Consider the following 21,539-nt stretch of genomic DNA (forward strand, 5'->3'; position numbering starts at 1 on the left):
ATTTCAATACCGATTCAACCGCCAGGCTGGACTTCTATTCTCTCCCTCGGTGGGTATATCGCCGCCGACGTATACCCGCCGACGCCGACGGCGTTCGGCATCCCATCTTCATCCAAGATGCCAGCATTGTTTTCCAGAATTTTTCTGGATGTACAGTTGCAAAGTTGCACACGACGCCCGCCATGACTCTCCTACACCACTTCTACGAACAACGGCAAGCCCACCCCTCCTCCGTCGCAATCGAGGATGGCACCCAGTCTACAGACCCGACAGCCTGGCAGCGCATCACGTATGCCCAGCTCGACGCCCTGTCCGACGTCTGGAGCGCCCGTCTGCGCCAGACCGGCGTGCGCGCAGGCTGGATCGTGCCCCTGCTCTCTACTCGCTCCATCGCCATGGCGGCAGCCGCCTTGGCCATCTTGAAGCTCCGCGCCGCGTACGTGCCCATGGACATGGACTCGTGGGGCAAGGATCGCATAGACGCCGTTCTGAAGACTGTCGATCCGCAAGTCGTCGTCTCAACAGTCGCGTGTCAGAAGGAATATCCGTGTCCTGTGGTGGAGTTGAGCGAGATCGACTTGGGCGAGATCGACGCCGGTGACTCTGCAACATCTCCCCAAGATAAGTCGAGAGAAGACGACCTGGCGTATATCATCTTCACATCTGGAACGACCGGAAAACCAAAGGGCGTGCAGATAGCTCAGAGATCCATTGCTCGCTACGTGAAAGAAGGCGGCGAGCTGCCGTTCAATTTCAACGCCAAAGCCGGCACCAGGGTGTTGCTCATCTGCTCTATTGCTTTTGACGGTGAGCTCCATATCTTTCTATTCGATGATGAGATGCTAATGGTCGGCAATCAGTCTGCGCCGGCGTCGTCTTCAACACCCTCTGCAACGGGGGCACGCTCGTCCTGGCTAATCCGTCGACCTTTGAAGCCGTCGCCAGAACATGCCATGTGTTGCCGTTGACTCCCAGCATTCTGGTGACTCTGGACCCTCGCGCAGGGTTTGACACAGTGGAAGCCATCTTCCTCGGAGGCGAAACCCCCAGCCCGTCCTTGATACAGGCGTGGTCCTCTCCCCGCCGGCGGCTGTACAACTCCTACGGGCCTACCGAGACGACCTGTACGGTGCTGATGGGAGAGCTGCGGCCAGAAACGCCGACCATCACCATTGGGTTTCCGATCTCCTATAGTACGGTCATTCTCCTCGATGCAGATGGCGTGGAGGCCGCCGAAGAAGGCGAGATCTGCATTGCCGGCCTCGGTCTCGCACTGGGGTACTTCCAGGATCCAGAGCGCACAAACAACGTTTTCATCGAGCAAAACGGAGTCCGGATGTACAGAACAGGCGACTACGGCAAGCGGACTCCGTATGGAATCCAGTTCTGCGGCCGCAGGGACAGCGTGGTCAAGAACCGCGGCTTCTTGATCAACCTCGAAGCCGACGTCGAGCCTGCTCTGCAGTCTTATGGCAAGGTGGACGGCGCCGCGGCCGTCATGTCCCAGGGCCGCCTCGTTGCCTTTGTCACGCCGCTGTCAGCTAAGGAGGGACTCCGTGAATACCTTCGTGCCAGCGCGGTTTCCTCGTTCCTGGTCCCGGATACGATCTACTCCCTGCACGATTTCCCCACGACAGGCAACGGGAAGGTCGACAAAAAGAGCCTCTTGCGCATGCACGAGCAGGAGCAAGGGGCAGCAGACCCGGAAAGCCTGGTTCCAGGGCTGGGCGCCGTGCAAGCCGTTTGCAGAGGGTTCTCTCATGTCCTCCGACTGCCGGAGTCGCAAGTCACCCAGTTGTCGTCTTTCCGTCATCTCGGGGGCCATTCCTTGGCCGCCGTCATGTTCGTTTCGGCCCTGCGGCAGATGGGGTATGCCATCGGTGTCTCCCAAGTGTTTCTGTGGGATACCGTCGAGAGGATTGCGGCTGGTGTCGTGGAAGTGAGCGAGATCTCACCTGTTCCCTCGGCCCAAGAAGACCTGGTAGAACGGCTAAAGCATCCACCCATGACAGACATGCAAACCAGGATGCTCGGTGCGAGTGTGGCCACCCCGGGCCTTTCCTTTATCAAGACCTCCTTTACGTTTGACCATCCCGGTAAACAAGACCTGACCGCAACGCTTCATGCTGCCTGGGTTCGTCTCCATCATCGCCACGAGATCCTGAGGACGGCATTCGTCTGGAACGCATCGAACGGAGGAGCCCAAGTGATATTCCCGGACCCAGGTTTCTCATGGGAGCAGGAATCCATCGCCACAGAGTCAGACTGGGAATCGGCTTGTCGACGTGCAGAACTTCTGGATATGGCCGAGTTCGCAGACTTGGAGGCAGAGGACCGCGCGTCATTATCAAGAGTCGTTCTGATCGTCGCGCCCAGCAAGCGGACCCGGTTCGTCTGGACGGTTCACCACAGCTTGGTGGACGGATGGTCGATGGCGATCTTGATGCGTGACTTCGCCTCTTGTCTGGATGACGGTGAGAAACCGAACCAGCCGCCGCCGCAATTCGCTCAAGCTGCACTGGCAATCAACCAGCTGACGACCGAGGCCTCAGATCGAGCCGTTTCCTTCTGGCGTGAATATCTATCAGACGGATATACGCCCGCCCAGAGACTCCGAGTATCGCCCCCCTCGGATGTCAGCGACTATACGCAAGCCGCCCTATCCCGTAGACTCACCGTCTCCGTCTCTGCCCTGGAGACCGCCGCCAGGGATCGATTTGCAGTCACGCCCGCCACCCTGCTGTACGCTGCCTGGGGGCTTCTCGTCTCAAGGTACTCCAACACTGACCGCGCCGTGCTCGGAGCCGTCCTATCTGGACGAAGCTTGCCAATACCCGGTGTCGAGAACATGGTTGGGCCCCTGATCAATACGTTACCGCTGGCCGTCGACACGCGAGAGACCCAGTCCACGTCTGGGTTTGTCCGGTCTGTGTTTCGACGGCTGTGCGACATCGTGGAATTCCAGTGGTCGCCCGTCGCCTTGCTGAATCAAGGCTGTGGCTGCAATCCCGCCGAGCTCTTTGAGACGCTGTTCGCTTTGCAGTACGACTTCCCACCGTGCCCCTGGGAGAAGTCGAGCGAGCTGCCCGAGCCGAAGGATATCCGCTATACGGAAGCCACTCAGGTGCCTCTCACCGTCCTGGTGGGCAGCACCGACGATGGCCGGGGTTTCGACGTTCGCTTTCTTTACCGCCGGTCACACTTTGCCGATGATGGGATCGTCCGGCGGATGATGGGCCATTTTGATCGTCTCCTTGCGGCATTGGTCACCGCGCAGCCAGACATCGAGCTGAGCGAGGTCACGAACCAGATGCTCACCGAGCAAGAGTATGAGATCTTGACTGCAAAGCCTGTCGCGCAGCAGCTGTCCTTTAAACTGCCAGTACCCGGTGACAACAACCTGGTGGAAGCCATTGAACGCTCCATCCAAGCGCACCCGGACATCTACGCCGTCCAAGGGGTGGCAGGGTCTCTCACGTATAGCGAATTTGGAAGAATCACAGGGCGGATTTGCGGGCGTCTTCTTTCGCAGCACATCCAGCACGGCAGCGTGGTCTGCATGATCAGTGACGGCTCTCTTCTTTGGCTTGTGGGCATGATTGCAATCCTCCGAGCCTGTGCGATCTACTGTCCGGTGGATCAGAAACTGCCACGCGATCGCAAGGACTATATGGTTCGGAACAGCAGAGCAGCGTTGGTTCTCTACGCCAGCTCCAGCCAGGAGGAAGTGTGCAGGGGAGTCCCGTCTCTCAGTATGGAGGCTCTCATGTCGGAAGTCCCTTCGACTTCCAGCTTCCCTGGCAGTCGTCCCGGCGGCGACGATATCGCATGCTTGATATATACTTCAGGGAGCACGGGGTTGCCAAAAGGTATGTAGCATACATTTGACTTCGAAGTGCACACTCTGAAATGAGGCATACTGACAATCACAGCGGTCCAGCTGCAGCACAGAGGGATCCTCAATGTGATCTCCCAGCCAGAAGGGCGCCTGTACTCCCGCCCAGGCCAGCGTAATGCGCAAATGTTGTCTCTCGGGTTTGATTGCTGCCTCAAGGAGGTCTTCTCCACCCTCTGCTTTGGTGCAACGCTGGTTCTCAAGGACCCGGAGAACCCAATCGCCCATCTGGCGAGAGTCGATGCTACCATGGCGACTCCCTCCCTCCTTGCCACCTTGGAGCCCGCCGACTATCCTAACCTGAGGGTCATCACGGTGGCCGGAGAAGCTGTGTCGCAGCTTCTAAACGACAAATGGTCAGCTGGCAGAACGTTGATCAACGGATATGGTCCGGCCGAGTGCACTTTGATATCCACCACCGCAGTTCTGCACCCGGGACACAAAGTGTCGATTGGCAAACCCCTTCCGGGCCTGTCCTGCTATCTTCTCGATTCCAACGGGCGCCCCGTACCGATGGGCGTGTGCGGCGAGATTTATATCTCGGGAGTGCAGGTCACTCCGGGGTACCTGCACAACGAGCATGAGACCGCCAAACGCTTCCTGGGCGATCCATTCAACCCTGGCCAAGCGATGTTCCGGACCGGCGACATGGGAAGGATGCTGGAGGACGGGAAGATGGAGTATATCGGACGCGAAGACGGTCAAATCAAGCTCCGCGGGTTTCGCATCGACCTGGGGGAGGTCCGAAGCACCATCTTCCGCCTCGCCTCGGCGGCCAGAAACGTTGCTCTCGTTGTGTCCAATGGCAATCTGATTGCCTTTATGACGCCGGAGACCATCGACGTCCACAGCCTGGCCAAAAGCTTGGAATCACAGCTGCCCCCGTACGCGGTCCCCCATCGGAGCATCGCGCTGGCGACCCTTCCCACCTCGGCAAATAACAAGATCGACTCGGCGGCCCTGCAGAGATATCTGAAAGACCACGGTGAAGATGGCGTGGTTGGGGAAGACCTGGCAACCGATACGCAACGAACTCTGGCGTCCATCTGGGCAGACGTGCTGGGGCGTGATCTGAACCAGATGCCCATCAGTCCCCAGGACCGGTTCTTCGAGCTCGGAGGACACTCCTTGCTGCAGATCCGAGTCGCCCAAGCCATCTCCAAACGCTGGGAGATCCGGCCACTGCCGCTGAAGCAAGTCATCCGCCACCCCAGCCTTGCAGACTTGGCTCTGGCCATCGACGAGCTTCTGCAAAGTGACCTGGCAAGCATGGGAGGCCCAGCTGGAATCCCCTTCCTTGAGATGTCCCCGGTGGGACGGGAAGATGGCCGGCTTCCACTCTCGTACCTCGAGAAAGAGATGCTGCTCAACCACCTCATCTCTGGCGGCTCGCCGGCCGGAAACATGTCCTTTGTTTGCCAGCTCCGGGGCGACGTCGACGCCGAAACCCTGGCCAACGCCTTCCAGAGGGTCACCGCAGACATTGAAGTGCTTCGCAGCCGGTACTCGGTGCACGACGGGACGCTCGCCAGACATCAGACCCGGCCAGCAGCTGTCAAGGTCCCTCGCGTGGTGCAAGCGGACAACCTCCGCTCATTTGTTCGCGGGCGAATCACCCAGTCCTTCGATCTGAGCACAGAGCCACCCGTCAATGTCTCGATTATCATCGGAACCCCCAGGCGGGCCACGCTGGTCGTCGTCATGTCTCACGTCGTCGGCGACGCGGCCACCATGGCTATGTATCTCAGCCGGGTATCCAAGACATACACGCTTCTGAGATCCAACGATACCCAAGCAACAGTCGAACCCACCGCCATGCATCTCGACTACATTGACTGGGCTCAATGGGCGTCTAGATCGCAACCCAGCCCCCGAGCTCTTGCATTCTGGTCTTCGTATCTGTCCGGCGCCCCCAAGCCTCTGACCTTTGGCCACCCTTCCCCAACGACAGCGGCCGCAACGTACATCGGGCTCACCCGGTCATGGACGCTCCCTGCTTCTATGCACCACAGTCTGGGCCAGCTCGCCACCAAAGCCTCCGTGACGATGCACCAGGTCCTCCTGGCGGCCATCTTCCTCAGCCTGCAGAGCGTCGACCGGCGCGACGAGATCCTCTTAGCTGCTCCAATCATGCACCGTACGGAGCCCGGCACCGAGGCCATGCCAGGCCTCTTCCTGGACCGACTCCCGCTGCGCATCCACTGGCAACAGCAACGGCAAACCTCCCTTGTCGATTTCCTGACCTCTATTCGCGAAACGAGCCAGCAGGCCCTGGCGCACTGCATCCCCTTCCACGCCATTCTCCGTGCGCGCGTCGGTGCCCTGAACCACAACAGCCCCAAACCCAAACCCACCAGCCTCATCGACCCCCTCTTCAAAGTCATGGTCACCTATCACACCGCCGCAGACGAACGGCCGCTCCTCGACCTCCCCGACGTGGAAGTCCAGCCCATCCCATGGCGCCAGCACACCGGCGCGGCCAAGTTCCCCCTGACCGTGGAGGTGACCGAGAAGAGGGCGGCAGATGATCCTCCAGAGCTGCAGATAGACATGGAGTACGATGTGGGCTGTATCAGCGAGGAGATCGCCGTGCGGCTAGAGTTCGCGCTGTCCTTTGCGTTCCAGCTGATGGTGCTGGAGATGGAGGTTGGGGAGATCATTCAATTAGTTTGGACGGCGTTTCATCCTAGTGGGAGTGGTCAGAATGGGATTGTCGGAGAAAACCGCATAAGCACTGGGCCGAGCAAAGCGGCCGGATTGAATGGTAATGATGACCGCATCGATGCTCCTACTTCTACAACTACTGGGCAACCAGCAGTCGAGCAGATCCTCGTGGACGCAGTGGATGAATGTCTAGACCGAAAGGCTCCGACTGCTGCCGCCGCCCCAGAAAATTCATTCTGGGACCTCGGGGCACAGAGTCTGGATGCCTTGAGACTACAGCACCTGTGTGAGAAGCGCGGGCTGCGGATCCGACTGCGGGATGTCTTTGTTTTGAGAAGCCTTCGCGAGCTCGCGAGTTGCGCGGTGATGGTTGAAAAATAGGATAGAATGTCTCGTTCCAGAAACCAAATCCAGCCAATTTCTTCCCCTGACCCAATATAGTTCCTGGTACATTAATTTTTAAGAACAAGACCCCAGCACGTATGAATCCAAGACTTCCATTCGTCTTAGCTCTTCAGGCCAAGAAAGACAATAGCCAGACCAAAAGGATACCCCGGTAGCAGCGCAAATCGGCCTCCGAAATGAAAAAGTAGACCCCCGAAACCAAGTGAAGGACCGTAGGAAGACGGAGGATTGGCATTGCTGCAGAGCCTCGGCATTCACAAACGCCAGGGCTGGCTGAATCTATCTCGGACGCAGTGGCGAACCTGAGGAGATCACTTGGCGCTTTCGTATATAGATAGGGTCCTCGCACGAGCCCAGCATGGACATCTGCAAAGCCCTTCACACACACGGACATACAGACGCACACTCGCACATACACATATACTGGTTCATCATTTCAATTATGCCCGAACCAGTGGTTTCTGCTCGGCCAAGCCTGAACGGCGGCTTCGCGGCTGGCTATCCCTCCGGCAAAGCGCACCAGGAGCTGGAGGTGAGCATCGAAGATTTGGATGTACAGACGGAAAGCCCCGAGAACCCTTCTCTTGCCTGTCTCAGCCCGTACGATATCCTAACGGCGGCACTGCCGCTGCCGGCGCCGGCGGCAGCGACGGGCTTCTGGTGGCGCGAGACGGGCCCGCTGATGAGCAGGCTGCTGGCCAAAGCCAATTACCCTCTGTACACGCACTATAAGTACCTGCTACTATACCATACCCACATTCTGCCGCTGCTGGGCCCGCGTCCGCCGCCGGAGAACGCGACACAGCCGTCGCCGCGGCACGCGCCGTGGCGGTCCTTCCTGACGGACGACTTTTCGCCTCTGGAACCCAGCTGGAACGTGAGTGGGAGCACGGAATCGCAGAGCACGATCCGGCTTGGAATCGAGCCGGTGGGCTTCGAGGCTGGAACCGCCGTGGACCCCTTCAACCAGGCCGCGGTGGTGCGGTTCATGCACTCGTACGAGGCGGCCGAGGTGGGGGCCACACTGACGCTGTTCGAGCACTTCCGCCAAGATCTGTTCGTCGGCTCGGACTCGTACGCCGCGCTGCGCGCGAAGATCCCCGAGGGCGAGCACACCACGCAGAGCTTCTTGGCGTTCGATCTCGACGCCGGGCGGGTCACCACCAAGGCGTACTTCTTCCCTATCCTGCGCTCGCTGGAGACGGGCCAGAGCACCACCAAGGTGGTCTCGGACTCCATCCTGCGTCTCGCGGTGAAGAGCCCCGTGTGGGGGGTGCAGACCATCGCCGCCTTGTCGGTCATGGAGGCATGGATGGCGAGCTATGGCGGGGCGGCCAAGGCGGAGATGATCAGCGTCGACTGCGTGAACGAGGCAGAATCCCGCATCAAGATCTACGTGCGGATGCCACATACCTCGCTGCGCAAGGTGAAAGACGCGTACTGCCTTGGTGGGCGGCTGACGGACGAGAACACCGCCGAGGGGCTGAAGCTGCTGGACGAGCTGTGGAGGACGATCTTCGGGGTGGTCGACGAGGAGGCAGAACTGCCCCAGAATAATCATCGCACCGCAGGGACTATCTTCAACTTCGAGCTGCGGCCAGGAAAATGGTTCCCCGAGCCTAAAGTGTACCTGCCCGTCCGACACTACTGCGAAAGTGATATGCAGATTGCCAGTCGGCTGCAGGTCTTCTTCGGGAAACTCCGATGGTACAGCCTGGAGGAAGAGTATTGCAAGCATCTAGAAGGGTTGTTGTAAGTCGTCTGTTCCTGTCCCTGTCCCAGTTCCTTCGACATGTACCGCGATGTCAGCGCTGACCTCTTGATAGTCCCCACCAGCAACTGACCTCGTCAACGGGCGCACATACCTACCTCTCATTCTCGTATAAGAAGCAGAAAGGGGTTTATATGACCATGTACTATAATCCCCGGGTGTACAGCACGTAGAGCAGCTTTGGTCTAGTTCACTAGTTGTCGAGCGAAGACTCAGTGGTTCAATTTGTTATCAACTGGCATCATGCCATTTATACGAGTCTTCTTTTCTTTCAATCTAGAGCTGAGACGTTAAGCCAGCGCGTTAGATCTTTCCATGACAAGAGTTAAACCCTTCCCCAGAGACTGGAACTATAACTCTCAGTAGCAGCCAGGATCGGTTGGGTCAAAGTTCCAGAATCCCTAGTCAAAGATCATCAGCGGAGAGCGTCATTATCAACGCAATTGGATTCACTTACCCAGTCAAATGCCATGGTGAGGTCCTGCATGTGCAGGCTTTCCACCTCTGACAGATCAGGCAACGGGGGTACAATGGAGGGTGCTCGAGATACTGGTAAACTTGGTGCCCCAGTCTCAGCCGGAACAGAAGTTGTCAAGGAGCCTGTTCCAGAGAGCTCCCCATTCGTACGAAATACTGCTCTGAATGGGGTTAAAGGAAGAAAGGTAGGCGGCACATTTCTGGCTATGCAATTTGAGATGATACGACTGATCACATTCCACATCGGGGTGACCTCACGCCCTCTCGTTCCCATCGTTCCTTTCAAGACTTCCAATGCGCGAGAACGGAGCGCACGGTGGTGTGGCGCTTGCAGTTCCGGTGTTTTCAGCTCGGAGACGATGTGCATGATGGATTGGAAACAGGCATGACCGCCTATATGCCACTGGAGCTTCTGCGCACCTTTGTCCTCCGGCGCTAGATTCAGGCTCTCAACGAGGCTGACCGACTTTGCCAGTACTCTAAAACACATTCCTCAGCTTGTGAAAGGGTGAACGATCTGCTTGCAGTTGGCACCAAACGTACGTTTGTCGGATCTCAGGGGACACTACGGCCTCTCGGTATTGCTTTGGGGTTCGCGGCCAGAAAATAGACCAGCACCGCCATTCGACCACTGCCGCAAGGCCCAGAGCGATGCGGTGGTGGGGTATTTGGGGGTCGCAGTATTGCAGGTATTGGGTTTGGAGATGGAGGACCATCTCATCGATCATGGCTCGAACCTCGACAAACAACGCCCGAAGCTCTGAGACACTTCCTCGGCCCGTAGCTTATACCGGAGCTGGAATCACAGATGAGTGAGTGTAGCTTTTCTCAGAGGGTAGGCTTAAGGATCCTCAGCTTGTTGGGTTTCATCCCCGCAAACTGGCTCGGCTGATATGCATGGCTGTCTGGGCCCCAGAAGGGATTGTGGAAGTTGCCTGCAATCGCATCCACGATGACGATCATATCTTTCGGGATGACAAAGTCTGCCAGAATCCTCTCTCTCGGTGAATCCCCGAGCAAGGTGAATGCTTTGGCTATGTTAACTGAGAGTCCATAGCCTTGGTAGATAACCGGGGGTTACAGAGAACTGACCGAAAGTGTAGCGATTCCAACAAGCAGTGATGGAGTAGGGTTTCATTTCGGTTTATGTAATCTTCTCGATCTGCCTGGTTTTTTCTCCATCCCTTTGAAGCCGGTCATTCTAGACCTCGGGGAATCGGCTAGAAGAATAATGCAGGGCGGGAGGGTGTCGATATCCAGGTTAGCAAAGGTGGATTCCGCGTGTCAGTCACCTAAGATCGACCATCAACAAGAATACTATCCATGTCATGAGGGGTCCGCAACCGCCTACCTCATTTGTTGTCAGTTCGCCTCTTCCTGCTGTCTGTGATTGGCGTTTCAGGGGCGGTGATCTTCCTGGAGCGGTAGATCTCCCCGTTGAAGTACTCCTGCTGGAAGTTCTCGCATTGTTCCAGGTCTGGGTATTGAAATATCTCGTCAGCCAGGAGCAGTGAACAGCTCCCGACACAATCGCCGCGAGAGGCCCATTGAAGGGAGACGTGAAGAGGGAAGAACTGAGGAAGTTGACGTTGTCGTTGAAGTGGAAGTCGAGGAAGTCGAGGAAGGCGCGGTATATCTTTCGTAAGATACCGCGAGGATGACGGTATTGGAAACGGATAGATTACCAAATGCCAAGACTTCCGCTGAACTATTGCCTTTTGGGTTAGACTGCCGGTAGTCCGTAAATAGTAATGTTTGCATGATTTGTTACCTTTACCGCCCCAGCCATTCTGCCTGACTATTCTGCCCGAGCGGTCAGCGCGACCAACGAAGTGTCAACGTCAACACGAAGGACGGACGGGAAGATTCGCTCATGCTCGACGGCCGCTCTGCCATCATGCAGCATTCCAGGCCTGCAGCGAAGCCGAAATCGGTCAATTGGAGTCCTGCCGCCCATGGGGCTGTCTTTGTGCGCAATCTGAAGCTCCTCCAGCTCGACCAGCAGGAAGACTGGCCCAACATCAGCACGCGCACGCTTGCTCCCTCCCAACAGAACCAGCGGCAGCGCGTGAAAGCGGTGGAATGGGCGCTCTATCAGCTGTTTTCCATCTGGGATCCCGAGGCGACCTATACGGTGCGTTCTTGCGTTCTTCCCTGCTTTTTGTCCCTCCCAGGCCGCGGCTAATGTCGATAGAAACTGCGCCCGTTCTTCCCTCCGTTGGAACCGCTGCAGTCGGTGAATCTCCGCGCAGCCCTGTTTCGCGCGTTGACGGAGCTGAAGAAAAATGGAGACCTCGGAAGGGAATCGGTCGTTCGTAAGACCATGCTGGATGATTGCAAGGGGGAGAAGTTCGAGGAGCTGCTGGCTGTGTTCTCCACGGCGGTGTTGAGGAAGGTGGTGGCTACCACCGGGCTGATTGCAAACCCTGCTTTGAAGGTGTCCATGGCGAGTGGTGTCACTCCAGAGGAGTACCAGGCGATGGTGCCTCTAATTATTGCGCACCAAGCTTCTCTGAGTGGGATGGCCGAGCGCCGGGAGCGCGTCCGGCAGACGTACGAGAAGTTCAACCAACTGTTGGAGTTAAAAAGGGCCGAGCTTACTGAAAGAGCAAAGGAGAATCCAGTCTCCAGTGCCAAGACGTCGATGGATGTCGATGTCGCGCGCGAGATTCGAGCAAATTGGCTGGGGAGTGCAGAATGGGCCACCACACTGCTCGAGGCAGGATCTCGAAGCAGCACCGACAGCTTCCTAGAGCTACCGTTTGCCAGGGCTTGGGCGCGAGCAAACGAGTCAACCGTGGAGGATCTCACCAGTGCTCCAAGCAACGACCTTTTGGTGGACCTCGAGCTGCGCGTCGCGCAGCAGCGGCGTCGGTTGATCAAGTGGCGGGAGTTTAGAGAATCGATCAAGAGCGCCGAGGTCCCCATGGCTCAGCGGAGAGTGGGCAGCGCCAAAATAGTCTTCAGAGACCACCAATCGCTGAGCGTCGCGAGCATATCGAAAACGGTGCACGACTCGGGCGAGTCTGCCGCACCCTTGCAGAAAGAAGATGAGGCACTGCTCGCTTCCCTGGACCAAGCCCTGGCTACGATCAACGGCAAGGCCAGCTCTTCTCGACGGCCTGTCTCTACTTTTGAACCCCGGTCTCGGTATGCAGAGAGCCGCCCACAAAGCCAGCACATATTTCCGCCGCCTGCGCTTCTACAGCCAGATCCTGTGCTGCGGAACCCGTCGAGAGAACGACCGGCACGAGGCGTGTCCCCCGTTGTCCACGTCTCTGCCGACGCGAGCTCAGACTCGAGCCTCAAGTCGGATGCCTCCTCGGACACCCCTGAATTACAACAGCATTATCGACCACGAGTGAATCTCGTCGAGCGAACCCGAAAGTCCATGTCGCTCGTCCTGCCTCCTCGCGATCGTCCACCCCGCGAGAGTCTCGCGCGCTCGCACCGGCCTCGTCCTTCCTTCCCCGTCAACCAGTTCGACGCGCAACACCACCTCCCCGTGGACTCGTTCGATGTTAGGGCCGTCTCCCGCACGCCAACGCCCAGGGAGGAGCTCTTCGACGAAGAGGCCGAGTATTCGAGCGTGTTCAAGTCGAGGCCCAGGGTCGTGCATAGTCCTGTAGCCTCGCCGGCGGTGCATGTCTCGCCGTTGGATCTAGATATGGTGGATCTTCCGGAGAGCCCGTTGGCTAGGAGGAATAAATAGTAATAGCCAGTACTGGTTCTGTCTATTGTGTACAGGTACAGTGTGTATTATGTAAATCCTATCGTTACCTTTTCCGTCTCGGCTGTTCATATTCGTCGTAGTCGTCGTCTTCTTCCTCCTCCTCCTCTGCCGATGAACCTTCAGACTTGGATTTTCCATGGTCGACAATCAACCCGTCCGCATCGCCGTCTTCACCAGGTAAGAGAAACCCACCGCCGAAATCATGAGGGTGATGATCATCATCATCTGCAAGAAGAAACCCACCGCCATGATCGTGATGGTGGGAGTCTGCTCCATCCCTTGATGCAGAAGCCTCCGACTTGGTGAACGGATTATGCGCGTCGCGCAGTGTGTCGTCGAGACGATCATCACCACCGTATTCCTCACGAACACGCTCAGCGATACGCAAGCCGAACAGGAACTTCCGCCACGTCTGAAGGATGCGTTTCTCGGCCTTGAGCTGTTCGCGTTTCCGCTTCTCTGCGTCGTCCACCCGCCACGCATCCTTCAGCAACGACTCGTTCTCGGCAGCAACCACCACGCCGCGAATCACGGGGACCGCCATCTTGGACCCAAACTCGAAGCCCGTCACGGCCTCGGCGTAGTCGATGCCCAGTTTCTTGCAGACGCGCACGGTGCCCGGCCAGGGAACATGCGAGGCCCCGCGCGGGACCATGCTGGGAACAAAACAGTCGATGTTGCCGTACTCGTTCTTCGGGATGATCCCGTCGCGGATGGGCGGCGGGATGATGTATTCCGTCTGGTGGCGCGCGTACAGGCCCTGCAGGGGTTTCTCGCCTGTCTCGCGCGTCAGCTCGTCGACCTCGCGTTTGCGCAGCAGGGTGACTGCCCGGATCGGCACGCGCTTCAGCGGTGCCTCCCCGACCTTCACCTGGCGGCCTTCCTTGTGCCAGCTCTCTGCCGACAGACATTTCAGCACGTCTGCCCGCCGGAAGACTTTCTCTTCCTTGGCCTTGACGCCCTTGCCGGACGTGAACAGCCGCACATGCTCGGCTCCCGGGCGGAGCGCTTCCTCGCGGCGCAGGAACCGTTCGAGCACGTATTCGGCCGACGTGCGCAGGCTCTGCAGCGTGTCGCCGTCTCGCGCCGCTTTCTTGTCCGGCTGGTTCGGGAGCAGGTCCTTGGCGTCTTCTGTCTCGTCAACCGCCGTGCGCTTCGCCTCCGGGCGCAGGTACCCGCGCATCGTGACCCGGAACCAGTCGTACTCATCGAACTGACCCTTGCGACGACGGCCGGGGACGGCGATCTTCTCCACGGGGAGCCGGTATCCCTTGGTTTTGCCCGGCCAGGTGCGGCGGCGGAGATATCGCGTCGTCACGTCCTTGGCGGTTCCGTCGGCGGCGTGCGCCACGACGTAACAGATGACTTGTTTGGCACGTTCGGCTCGGGCGCCGCGAGGCTCAAACGCAGCCTGCAGCTCTGGAGTCGTTGCCACGGCGTTGGCGAGAACGAGAGGGTCCACAGGGATGATCTCGTGGGTAATCGGGGAGGCAACTTCGGTCCAGTAGACGGGAAATGGAAGGTCGCGATCGTAGCCTTTTGTCTTCGTCGTCTTTGTAGGTACCTCGTCGCTGTCGCTGCTCTCCTCCGAGTCGGCGGAGATATCACCAGCTTCTATGGTATCCTCCCGGTTGACCGAAGCTGCCTGGGTTTTCTCTGCGTATGTCTCGGCCTTGGTCCAGCCAAAACCCAACGGTTGCAAACTCCCGACCAGTCGGGCCTCGATCCCCAAGGCACGAAGCAGCGCCGTGAAGAGCTGGGCGCCGACGTCTCGCGAGCCCTGCATGGCCTCTGCGACAGCACGGAATTCGTCGCGATCGCGAATCCGCTCGCCGTGCACCTCCGGATCATGGTCTTGCTTGTGCAGGGAGGCAATCTGCGCCTCGACCGCAGCCATCGGTCGGTATCCCTGTTTCCGCAGCCCGGGCGCCGTGATCTGGAACTGCCGCCTCCAGTACGCCGTCAGCACCTTGAGGAGATGGATGATGGGATCGCCACGGCTCAGATCCGGCTGCCCGGGCTCCAGACGCGATGAGCCGTCCCCCCAGTCGCGGTCGCTCTTTTTCTTCCTGCCCTTCTGTTTCTTTCCCTTTTGTTTCTCCTCCGGTTTTTCTTCCGGCATCTCCAACCCCGAGGCGACTCGCCATTTGTGTACTTCGTTTCGGATCCCCGTGGGGAGCTTCTGGCGGAGGATCTCGTGGAGTTTGGCGTCGCTGGCCCAGGCGTTGCGGAGAGCGTTATGGAAAAGTAGACATTGGACGTGCATGCAGTGAGTGAGCGTGCGGATCTGCCGCTCGATCTTGGAAGGGCCCTTCTTGCCCTCCAGCAGATCGGAGACGTGCACCTCGTCTCTGTCCAGCGTCAGCTCCAAGTCCTGGGGCTCGGCTGCCGGCGTGGCGACCGCAGTAGTAGTCTTGGTAGTCGTGTCGATGGCATCCTCCCAGTCTATTTCATCGTCGGAGCCCTCGTTGGAGCCTTCTCCTTCTCCTTCTGTGTCCGCTCCAGTGTTCACATCAACAAACTCGTCACTGGGAGCCTCGCTGAGCGACGAGGTGGAGTCGGCGTCCGCGTCGGACTCGGGGATTGCGAGGAGGGCATCTGTGGCGGGTCTTTTGGCTGGCGGCGGTTCTTCAGAAGAAAGCCGTTTTCTGGGAACAAATGGAGGCATGCGAGTGATTGAGAATGGCTGGAGGGGAGGTTGTGATTCAAGGTGGAAGTGGTGGGAAGGAAGGGAGGAAGTGAGGTTATCGCGATTGTTATCTAATCAGTGAGAGATTAAGAGCAAGAAGATAGTCTTATACAAATGATATAGTTACTAGTATATTTGAAATCTAGTCTTATACCAGTAATATAAGGAAATTTCATTAGGAAATTCTTCTATTGTGCTGAGTATATGCTAATTCATATTACAAGTATAATGTTGAGAGAGTTTGTCTGCTACAACCCAGTCTAGGTACAAGGCATGAACATTATTCTATATAAATACTGGAGTAGTTATAACTGTTATATGATGCTATGAAGAGTGTCTATCAACACCTGAATTCGAAACCAAGGCAACTAATCGAGTACATATCTTGTAGAGATAGTGGTGAGTCCTAAGTGTAATATGAATTCTTAATTACCAAGTCAAGCATATAGATATATTACTATTGAAGAGGTAACCCATGTTACAAAAAGACTTTGGCTAATATTCTGATATAAGCCCTACACATTATAAGGCCAAAAGCGCTCTCTCTAGAGTGAAATATCTAGAAAATATATCTATAAAATCATCTACACCCAGTGAGGAGTCTGAAGAGCATAGCAAGGTTGTTTTAGGTTAGGGTTAGGGTTATTGATATAGTCCCTTCTCTCTCGCAGCACACTTTGCATCCAACTAGACAGAGGCCAATACTTTATCTTTTTCCTCGCCCTCCTGAGTCAACTGAACATACGGCCTTCCTCCTAGAACAGGACTTGCGTGATTCCCCAGTCAAAGGACCGTCGATCCAGGAGCCTCTCTAAGAGGGCATTTTAGAACTGACAAGATAGACTTTATATACTATATGACAGGAAGACCAACTCTTTAAGCCCAACTGTTGATTAATATCTACCTAGACCAGGTAAATAATAATAGGTAAAAACAGCAAAGCAAGCAGTATTATTCTAGTATTAATAACTATTATAATCATTATATCTATGCTTTATAGCCTTAAATGATACTTGCTAAGTATCTCTGCTTCTCACCTTCAATTTCAGCAGTCAGCTAGAAATGAGTAATTCATTTCAGGGAATATACAGATGTGAGTGAGTGCCAGATACTTCTAGAGTAATTTGATAGAATTATATTAATAGAGTATATTTAAGATGGAGAATGAAATTTAAAAAATACATATAGCAGCAGATGTCTTCTGCTCAGTCGCCTCTCCACATCCATCTACAACTACTCGATAATCTATCTACATCAACATCTACAACCCTCTCGCATTCACCACAATACTATTATACCTATGAAGCATTCAACCATGGACGCCGTCAAGCGCTTCTTCTCCTCTCCACGATTCGCCGTGGCGGGGGCCAGCAACGACACCCACAAGTTTGGCTACAAGAGTATACCTTGCTTGCCCAGTTCTTCCATTCTTTATTCTTTTCTTTATCTTCCATTCTAACAAGATAGTCTTCGCATGGTATCACCAGCACTCCCTCCCCGTCACTCCGCTCAACCCACGCGCAGCCCAGATCGCCCTCCCCTCGACGAGCTACGAGACCGTCCCTTCCCCGCAGGCGCTGCCCTCGCCCTCGCAGACGTCGCTGTCTGTCGTCACTCCGCCGCCCGTGACCCTCCAGCTCCTCCAGGAGGCACACGCCGTGGGTATCCCTGCCGTCTGGCTGCAGCCGGGAACGTTTGACGAGGCGGTGTTGGCCTATGCACACGCCCAGGGGCGCTTCGAGGCGGTCATCGCGGGGGAGGGGGGATGCGGCGACGAGGGTTGGTGTGTGCTGGTCGATGGGGAGCAGGGGTTGAGGGCTGCAGGCGTGGAATGGACGGCGAGATTATAAGATCTATTCAATCGTATTGAAAGTATTGATAGTATTGATAGTATTGATAGTAATAGTATTTGACTGCTACAGGAATTGTCTGTCTCGTCGGAGTGCTTACTAAGCAGTTCAGCTCACCTCTGTAACCTGATCACGACCACCACCACAACCACCACGACGACTCATTTTCCCACCATCAGGTTCTGCTCTGCTTCTCGCTCTATCCATCTCGCTCATTATTAGGATGGAGTATTCTTCTTGACCTCGTTCGATCCCTTCTATTCGCTTCCACCCTCAGTCGGTGAGCCCGTCCCACCCCAGCCACCGAGAATATTTCCAGCCACAGCGATCCAAAGAAAAAAACAAAAAAAAAAAAACAAATACCAGCACCTCAAGCAAAAGGCAGTGACTGCACTGGAGAACGAGAGTGACCGAGCGACGCAAAGAATGTCCGCCTTCTTCCTCGACTCGCCCATCCCCCCCAAGCTGGACCTGGCGGGCGCCCGGTCGCAGCTGTTCCAGACGCCGCAGAAGACCCCGTCCGCCTCGACCTCGCTGTACCGCTCCATCTCGACCAGCCGCAAACGCACCCGCTACAACGACAGTGAGAAATACTTTGCTGCCGACTCCCCCGTCGGCGGTGATTTTGCCAGTCCAGCCCCGCTCGTGAATACCGACTACCGCCTCGCCGGCGGGTGCGAGACCACCACCACCGCCCACACGCTCGCGCACCTGCGCGACACGGCCGCCGAGCTCGACTACCGCCCGAACCGATACAGGGAGACGGCCGCTCCGCTGGACGGGAGCGTGGATTCGTTGACCTCGTTGGACGTGGGCAGTCGCAAGCGCACCCGGAGGGAGTCAGTCTTACCTGCGCATAGCCTCGACCAAGATTACAACGACGATTACAGCGACGACGAGCATAAAACGGGGGTGAGCTGGCCACGCGCGGTGATCAATGTGGTCGGCAAGGTGTGGGATTTCTGCTGGTCCGGTGCCTTTCGCGGGTTCTACGCCGGGGGTGGACAAGGGTACCACTGGGAGGAGCACTCGAGCACAACAAGCACAGAAAAACCTCGATACGCGGCGGCGTATCCTCCCGTATACCCCGGCGGGTCTACCCGGTACTCGCCTCCAGGCCGATACCCAGACGAGATCGAACGGAACTGGGTGGTGGTGGCGGAGAAAGGCGACAAGAGTGCCAGCCCGACGGGTTCGGTGTTTACGAAACGCGTGCAGCCGCACCGCAAGAACGCCTCGTCGGTCTCCTCGACGCGGCGTCGATCGGCCGTGATGCCCCGACTGGGCAAGAAAGGTTTCGCGTCGCCTGGCCGACCGGCGTCGCCGACCAAGCAGCCCGTCGAGGTGACGACCGATGCGCAGCGGGCTGCGGCCAAGATGCGCCGGCTGGAGCGGGAGGAGGACGCGAGCCTGGCGCGGCTCAACGCCCAGCTGCAGGCGATGATCCGGGAGGGGAGGGAGGCTTTGGGGACGAGGATTGAAGTGGACGATGGAAATGATGGACTGAACGATGGACTGGACTGGATGGAGGATTAACGAGAGAACAGCGCCTTACGACTTACGACCCTGACTATTGAATGTATGAAATAATGACTTTCTAATTACAGAATGAAATCAAAGAATAACCAAAATAACAAGAATAAGATGAAGGTCAAGAATGACAAGAAGAGACTACACAGGCAGGTTCGCAAGAGGATTCACCTTCTCCCCGCCAACCTCGAACCCATCCAGCAGATGGCTCGAGCCCTGCAGGGCAGAAAGCAGATTCGAGCCCTCGATGTTATTGTCGACGCGCTGTTCCGGCTGGGCAAAGGGCGTCTCTGCCGCGGCCGGTTTGGCCACCGGGACGTGGCTGTAGTGAGGGACTTTGGGGGTCGCCGGTTCTGTAGGAGTCGGCATGGGCTGGGCGGTTAGTATCTACACACTCTCTGGATTGAATGGATGTCTTCTTACCGGCGCCAGAGGGGTTTTGTAGTCTTCCAGTTCGGGAGGAATGGGTGTGGCGAGGCCCAGAGTGAGCAGGGCGAGGAGAGAGAACAGCTTGAAAGACATGGTAGAGTATATATTAGAGAGTGTAGAGTGTAGAGTGTAGAGAGACAGCAAAGCACAGAGAGAGTGAGAGAGTCTTTATGTTATCTACTATCCTAACAAGGAGTCAAGGAGATTCAAGTATGCGACATTAATCTATGAAGCAAGGGTTGGAATGTAGAGTAAACAACAGTAGTAGTATCATAAGAGTAGTAGTAAAGGTGAAGAAATAGAGAATCAAGTTTGGAAGATATATAGAGGCAATACAAAACAATCATATTTATAAAATATAGTTTGTGTGTTGCAATTATCCCTAATACAGCCCAGTTCAAGGCTTATAAAATATATCTATGAGTATGTCTTTTAATCCTGAGACAGTCTCTGCAACAGTATAAAGGGCTGTACTAGTAGAAACTAGACTAGCCTCGGCCGAATGCCAGTCATGCACTAGTCTACTTGTAGTTAGTCAGAGTATTGGAGTATGGGTAAGAGTTTAAATAGATATATTCCACCTTTGATGTCCAGCAACTTTTGTAGAGAGATAGATATTAAAATTACAGTGTATTGCTACTTAAAGGATTATACTAATCATTAAATACAGCTACAGACAACTAAAACCGCTCTGTTTCCAGATTCCCGCTCCCCTCCAAGATAAACACCTCCTGCTGCACTGAGATCGCATTGACCGGCACTTTATCCATCTCGAAGCCCTCGGAGCCATTCGACGAGGCATTGTTGAGCCGCACCCACGGATCGGTCGTCAGGCCCGCCGCGCTCCCCCGATGGAGGCGTTTGCTCATCGTGCGCGATCCGTATGCCGTCCGGCGGGCCGTCGAGCTGCGCGTGTGGCTTGTGATCTTCTGCGCGGCCTGCTTGAACAGTCGGTACACGACTGGCAGGTTGGCGCAGATGATGCCTCCTAGCGATTCAAAGGCGGAGAGCACCCCGAGCGGAACGCCGTCCCCTACAAGATTAGAACCCTACTCTAGTATAAACCCTAACTGTAACCCTAACCCTAACCATGGCAGAGAAAACCCTAAACCCTAACCCTAAACCCTAACACCAACCCTAACCCTAAAAAAAAGAAACACGTACAAGTAATGTCTGGAGAACTTTGGGCAAAGACATAAGCCAGCCGAGCCGCGCTGATTCCGCAGGTCATGAAGCCGATGGAAAAGATGGCGATCAAGGCGACTCTGTTGTGTTTGGAGGTGCGGAGACGCAGAATGACGGGAATCGGCAGGGCGAAGATGACGATGTCGGTGATCATGTTGGAGGTGTTGACGTAGTATGTCATGGCGGTGGCATCGAAGCATTTGCCCTTGACATGAGCCGAGTCCCAGTAATGGGCCAAGGGACGGCAGAGGAGGCCCATGAAGATCTCGATGGTGAAGATCCAGAGGCCGATGACCAGGGCGCAGGCGAGGACGGCACGGCGGAAGGAGGCCACGGCGAAGATGCGGTAGTACAGGGCGAGGATGCCGAGTTTGACGGTGGCCAGGCCGACGTTGTACAGATGGCTGACGATGTAGTCGCCCTTGAGGAACATCATGAGGTCGTACGCGGTCAAGTCGGTGACGTGTTTGCCGAACCCATATTTGACGCCTATAAACGTGAGAATACAGTGTGGAAAAGGAAGGGCGGGCAGGGAAAATACCATAGGCAAGCATGACGGCGCAGTCTGAGATCTCCAGGGCGGTGCCGAGCAAGATCAGATAATCGTCGATCAAGAAGCGTTCGGTCGAAGAGGTGGTCCATTTGGCGATCAGACGGAGGCCGGTGCATACGACCATCCCAGCGATGGGGATGGCGTAGCCGATGATGACGAGGGAGGTTCTTGAGGACATGCCAGTAAGAATAGATATAAGAATAGAGTAGATATAAGGATAGTAGATATAAGGATAGTAGATATAAGGATAGTAGATATAAGGATAGTAGATATAAGAATAGAATAGATATAAAAAGTACTCCCTACTCTATCCTCTACTATGTATGTATCAGTCAATACAAGGATCCTATTGTAGGGA

At 56.1% G+C, this 21,539-nt stretch overlaps 10 protein-coding genes across 10 annotated transcripts; 5 read left to right on the plus strand and 5 right to left on the minus strand.

Moving 5' to 3' along the window:
* Window positions 1-182: 182 nt before the first annotated feature.
* Window positions 183-6,940, plus strand: ASPZODRAFT_162131 (hypothetical protein; the record flags this gene model as incomplete). Its single annotated transcript, XM_022726559.1, has 3 exons — window positions 183-807; window positions 861-3,869; window positions 3,933-6,940. The coding sequence occupies 3 exons, from the start codon at window positions 183-185 to the stop codon at window positions 6,938-6,940; spliced, it is 6,642 nt and encodes a 2,213-aa protein (XP_022577239.1).
* A 97-nt stretch (window positions 6,941-7,037) lies between these two features.
* Window positions 7,038-9,131, plus strand: ASPZODRAFT_137127 (hypothetical protein). The gene is made up of 2 exons (XM_022724220.1): window positions 7,038-8,716; window positions 8,791-9,131. Exons 1-2 carry the CDS (start codon window positions 7,407-7,409, stop codon window positions 8,906-8,908), a joined length of 1,428 nt encoding a protein of 475 aa, XP_022577240.1. The 5' UTR covers window positions 7,038-7,406; the 3' UTR covers window positions 8,909-9,131.
* Window positions 8,950-10,422, minus strand: ASPZODRAFT_1298351 (hypothetical protein). Its single transcript, XM_022722364.1, has 4 exons — window positions 10,305-10,422; window positions 9,756-10,240; window positions 9,193-9,691; window positions 8,950-9,136 (listed from the first exon to the last, which is right to left on the minus strand). Exons 2-4 carry the CDS (start codon window positions 9,938-9,940, stop codon window positions 9,095-9,097), a joined length of 726 nt encoding a protein of 241 aa, XP_022577241.1. The 5' UTR covers window positions 9,941-10,240; window positions 10,305-10,422; the 3' UTR covers window positions 8,950-9,094.
* ASPZODRAFT_20257 (hypothetical protein) lies at window positions 10,041-10,350 on the minus strand (the record flags this gene model as incomplete). The annotated part of the gene is made up of 2 exons (XM_022727558.1): window positions 10,041-10,246; window positions 10,305-10,350. The coding sequence occupies 2 exons, from the start codon at window positions 10,348-10,350 to the stop codon at window positions 10,041-10,043; spliced, it is 252 nt and encodes an 83-aa protein (XP_022577242.1).
* A 224-nt stretch (window positions 10,423-10,646) lies between the features above and the next one.
* ASPZODRAFT_29052 (hypothetical protein) lies at window positions 10,647-12,924 on the plus strand (the record flags this gene model as incomplete). The annotated part of the gene is made up of 3 exons (XM_022728164.1): window positions 10,647-10,920; window positions 10,984-11,346; window positions 11,407-12,924. Exons 2-3 carry the CDS (start codon window positions 11,086-11,088, stop codon window positions 12,922-12,924), a joined length of 1,779 nt encoding a protein of 592 aa, XP_022577243.1. The 5' UTR covers window positions 10,647-10,920; window positions 10,984-11,085.
* A 64-nt stretch (window positions 12,925-12,988) lies between these two features.
* Window positions 12,989-15,613, minus strand: ASPZODRAFT_147130 (hypothetical protein; the record flags this gene model as incomplete). The annotated part of the gene is made up of 1 exon (XM_022725234.1): window positions 12,989-15,613. One exon carries the CDS (start codon window positions 15,611-15,613, stop codon window positions 12,989-12,991), a length of 2,625 nt encoding a protein of 874 aa, XP_022577244.1.
* Window positions 15,614-16,949: 1,336 nt separating this feature from the next.
* ASPZODRAFT_29054 (hypothetical protein) lies at window positions 16,950-17,675 on the plus strand (the record flags this gene model as incomplete). Its single annotated transcript, XM_022728165.1, has 2 exons — window positions 16,950-17,034; window positions 17,102-17,675. 2 exons carry the CDS (start codon window positions 16,950-16,952, stop codon window positions 17,482-17,484), a joined length of 468 nt encoding a protein of 155 aa, XP_022577245.1. The 3' UTR covers window positions 17,485-17,675.
* Window positions 17,676-17,700: 25 nt separating this feature from the next.
* Window positions 17,701-19,088, plus strand: ASPZODRAFT_1298457 (hypothetical protein). The gene is made up of 2 exons (XM_022722367.1): window positions 17,701-17,813; window positions 17,860-19,088. Exon 2 carries the CDS (start codon window positions 17,911-17,913, stop codon window positions 19,018-19,020), a length of 1,110 nt encoding a protein of 369 aa, XP_022577246.1. The 5' UTR covers window positions 17,701-17,813; window positions 17,860-17,910; the 3' UTR covers window positions 19,021-19,088.
* ASPZODRAFT_137132 (hypothetical protein) lies at window positions 18,948-19,845 on the minus strand. The gene is made up of 2 exons (XM_022724221.1): window positions 19,438-19,845; window positions 18,948-19,386 (listed from the first exon to the last, which is right to left on the minus strand). The coding sequence occupies exons 1-2, from the start codon at window positions 19,534-19,536 to the stop codon at window positions 19,156-19,158; spliced, it is 330 nt and encodes a 109-aa protein (XP_022577247.1). The 5' UTR covers window positions 19,537-19,845; the 3' UTR covers window positions 18,948-19,155.
* A 278-nt stretch (window positions 19,846-20,123) lies between these two features.
* ASPZODRAFT_76364 (hypothetical protein) lies at window positions 20,124-21,362 on the minus strand (the record flags this gene model as incomplete). Its single annotated transcript, XM_022730079.1, has 3 exons — window positions 20,124-20,476; window positions 20,608-21,117; window positions 21,170-21,362. Coding segments are annotated over 3 exons (1,056 nt in total), but the record flags the coding sequence as incomplete, so codon positions are not given.
* Window positions 21,363-21,539: the final 177 nt, after the last annotated feature.

Source organism: Penicilliopsis zonata (genome assembly GCF_001890105.1).
Source record: "Penicilliopsis zonata CBS 506.65 unplaced genomic scaffold ASPZOscaffold_26, whole genome shotgun sequence".
Taxonomy (NCBI): Eukaryota; Fungi; Ascomycota; class Eurotiomycetes; order Eurotiales; family Aspergillaceae; genus Penicilliopsis; species Penicilliopsis zonata.

Coding starts and splice junctions, on each gene's coding strand:
- ASPZODRAFT_137127 (XM_022724220.1), top strand. CDS start 7,407: ATGCCCGAACCAGTGGTTTCTGCTCGGCCAAGCCTGAACGGCGGCTTC. Junction 8,717..8,790: donor AAGCATCTAGAAGGGTTGTT/GTAAGTCGTCTG, acceptor ACCTCTTGATAG/TCCCCACCAGCAACTGACCT.
- ASPZODRAFT_1298351 (XM_022722364.1), bottom strand. CDS start 9,940: ATGATCGATGAGATGGTCCTCCATCTCCAAACCCAATACCTGCAATAC. Junction 9,692..9,755: donor TCCCCTGAGATCCGACAAAC/GTACGTTTGGTG, acceptor AATGTGTTTTAG/AGTACTGGCAAAGTCGGTCA. Junction 9,137..9,192: donor TCACCATGGCATTTGACTGG/GTAAGTGAATCC, acceptor ATCTTTGACTAG/GGATTCTGGAACTTTGACCC.
- ASPZODRAFT_1298457 (XM_022722367.1), top strand. CDS start 17,911: ATGTCCGCCTTCTTCCTCGACTCGCCCATCCCCCCCAAGCTGGACCTG.
- ASPZODRAFT_137132 (XM_022724221.1), bottom strand. CDS start 19,536: ATGTCTTTCAAGCTGTTCTCTCTCCTCGCCCTGCTCACTCTGGGCCTC. Junction 19,387..19,437: donor ACAAAACCCCTCTGGCGCCG/GTAAGAAGACAT, acceptor CTAACCGCCCAG/CCCATGCCGACTCCTACAGA.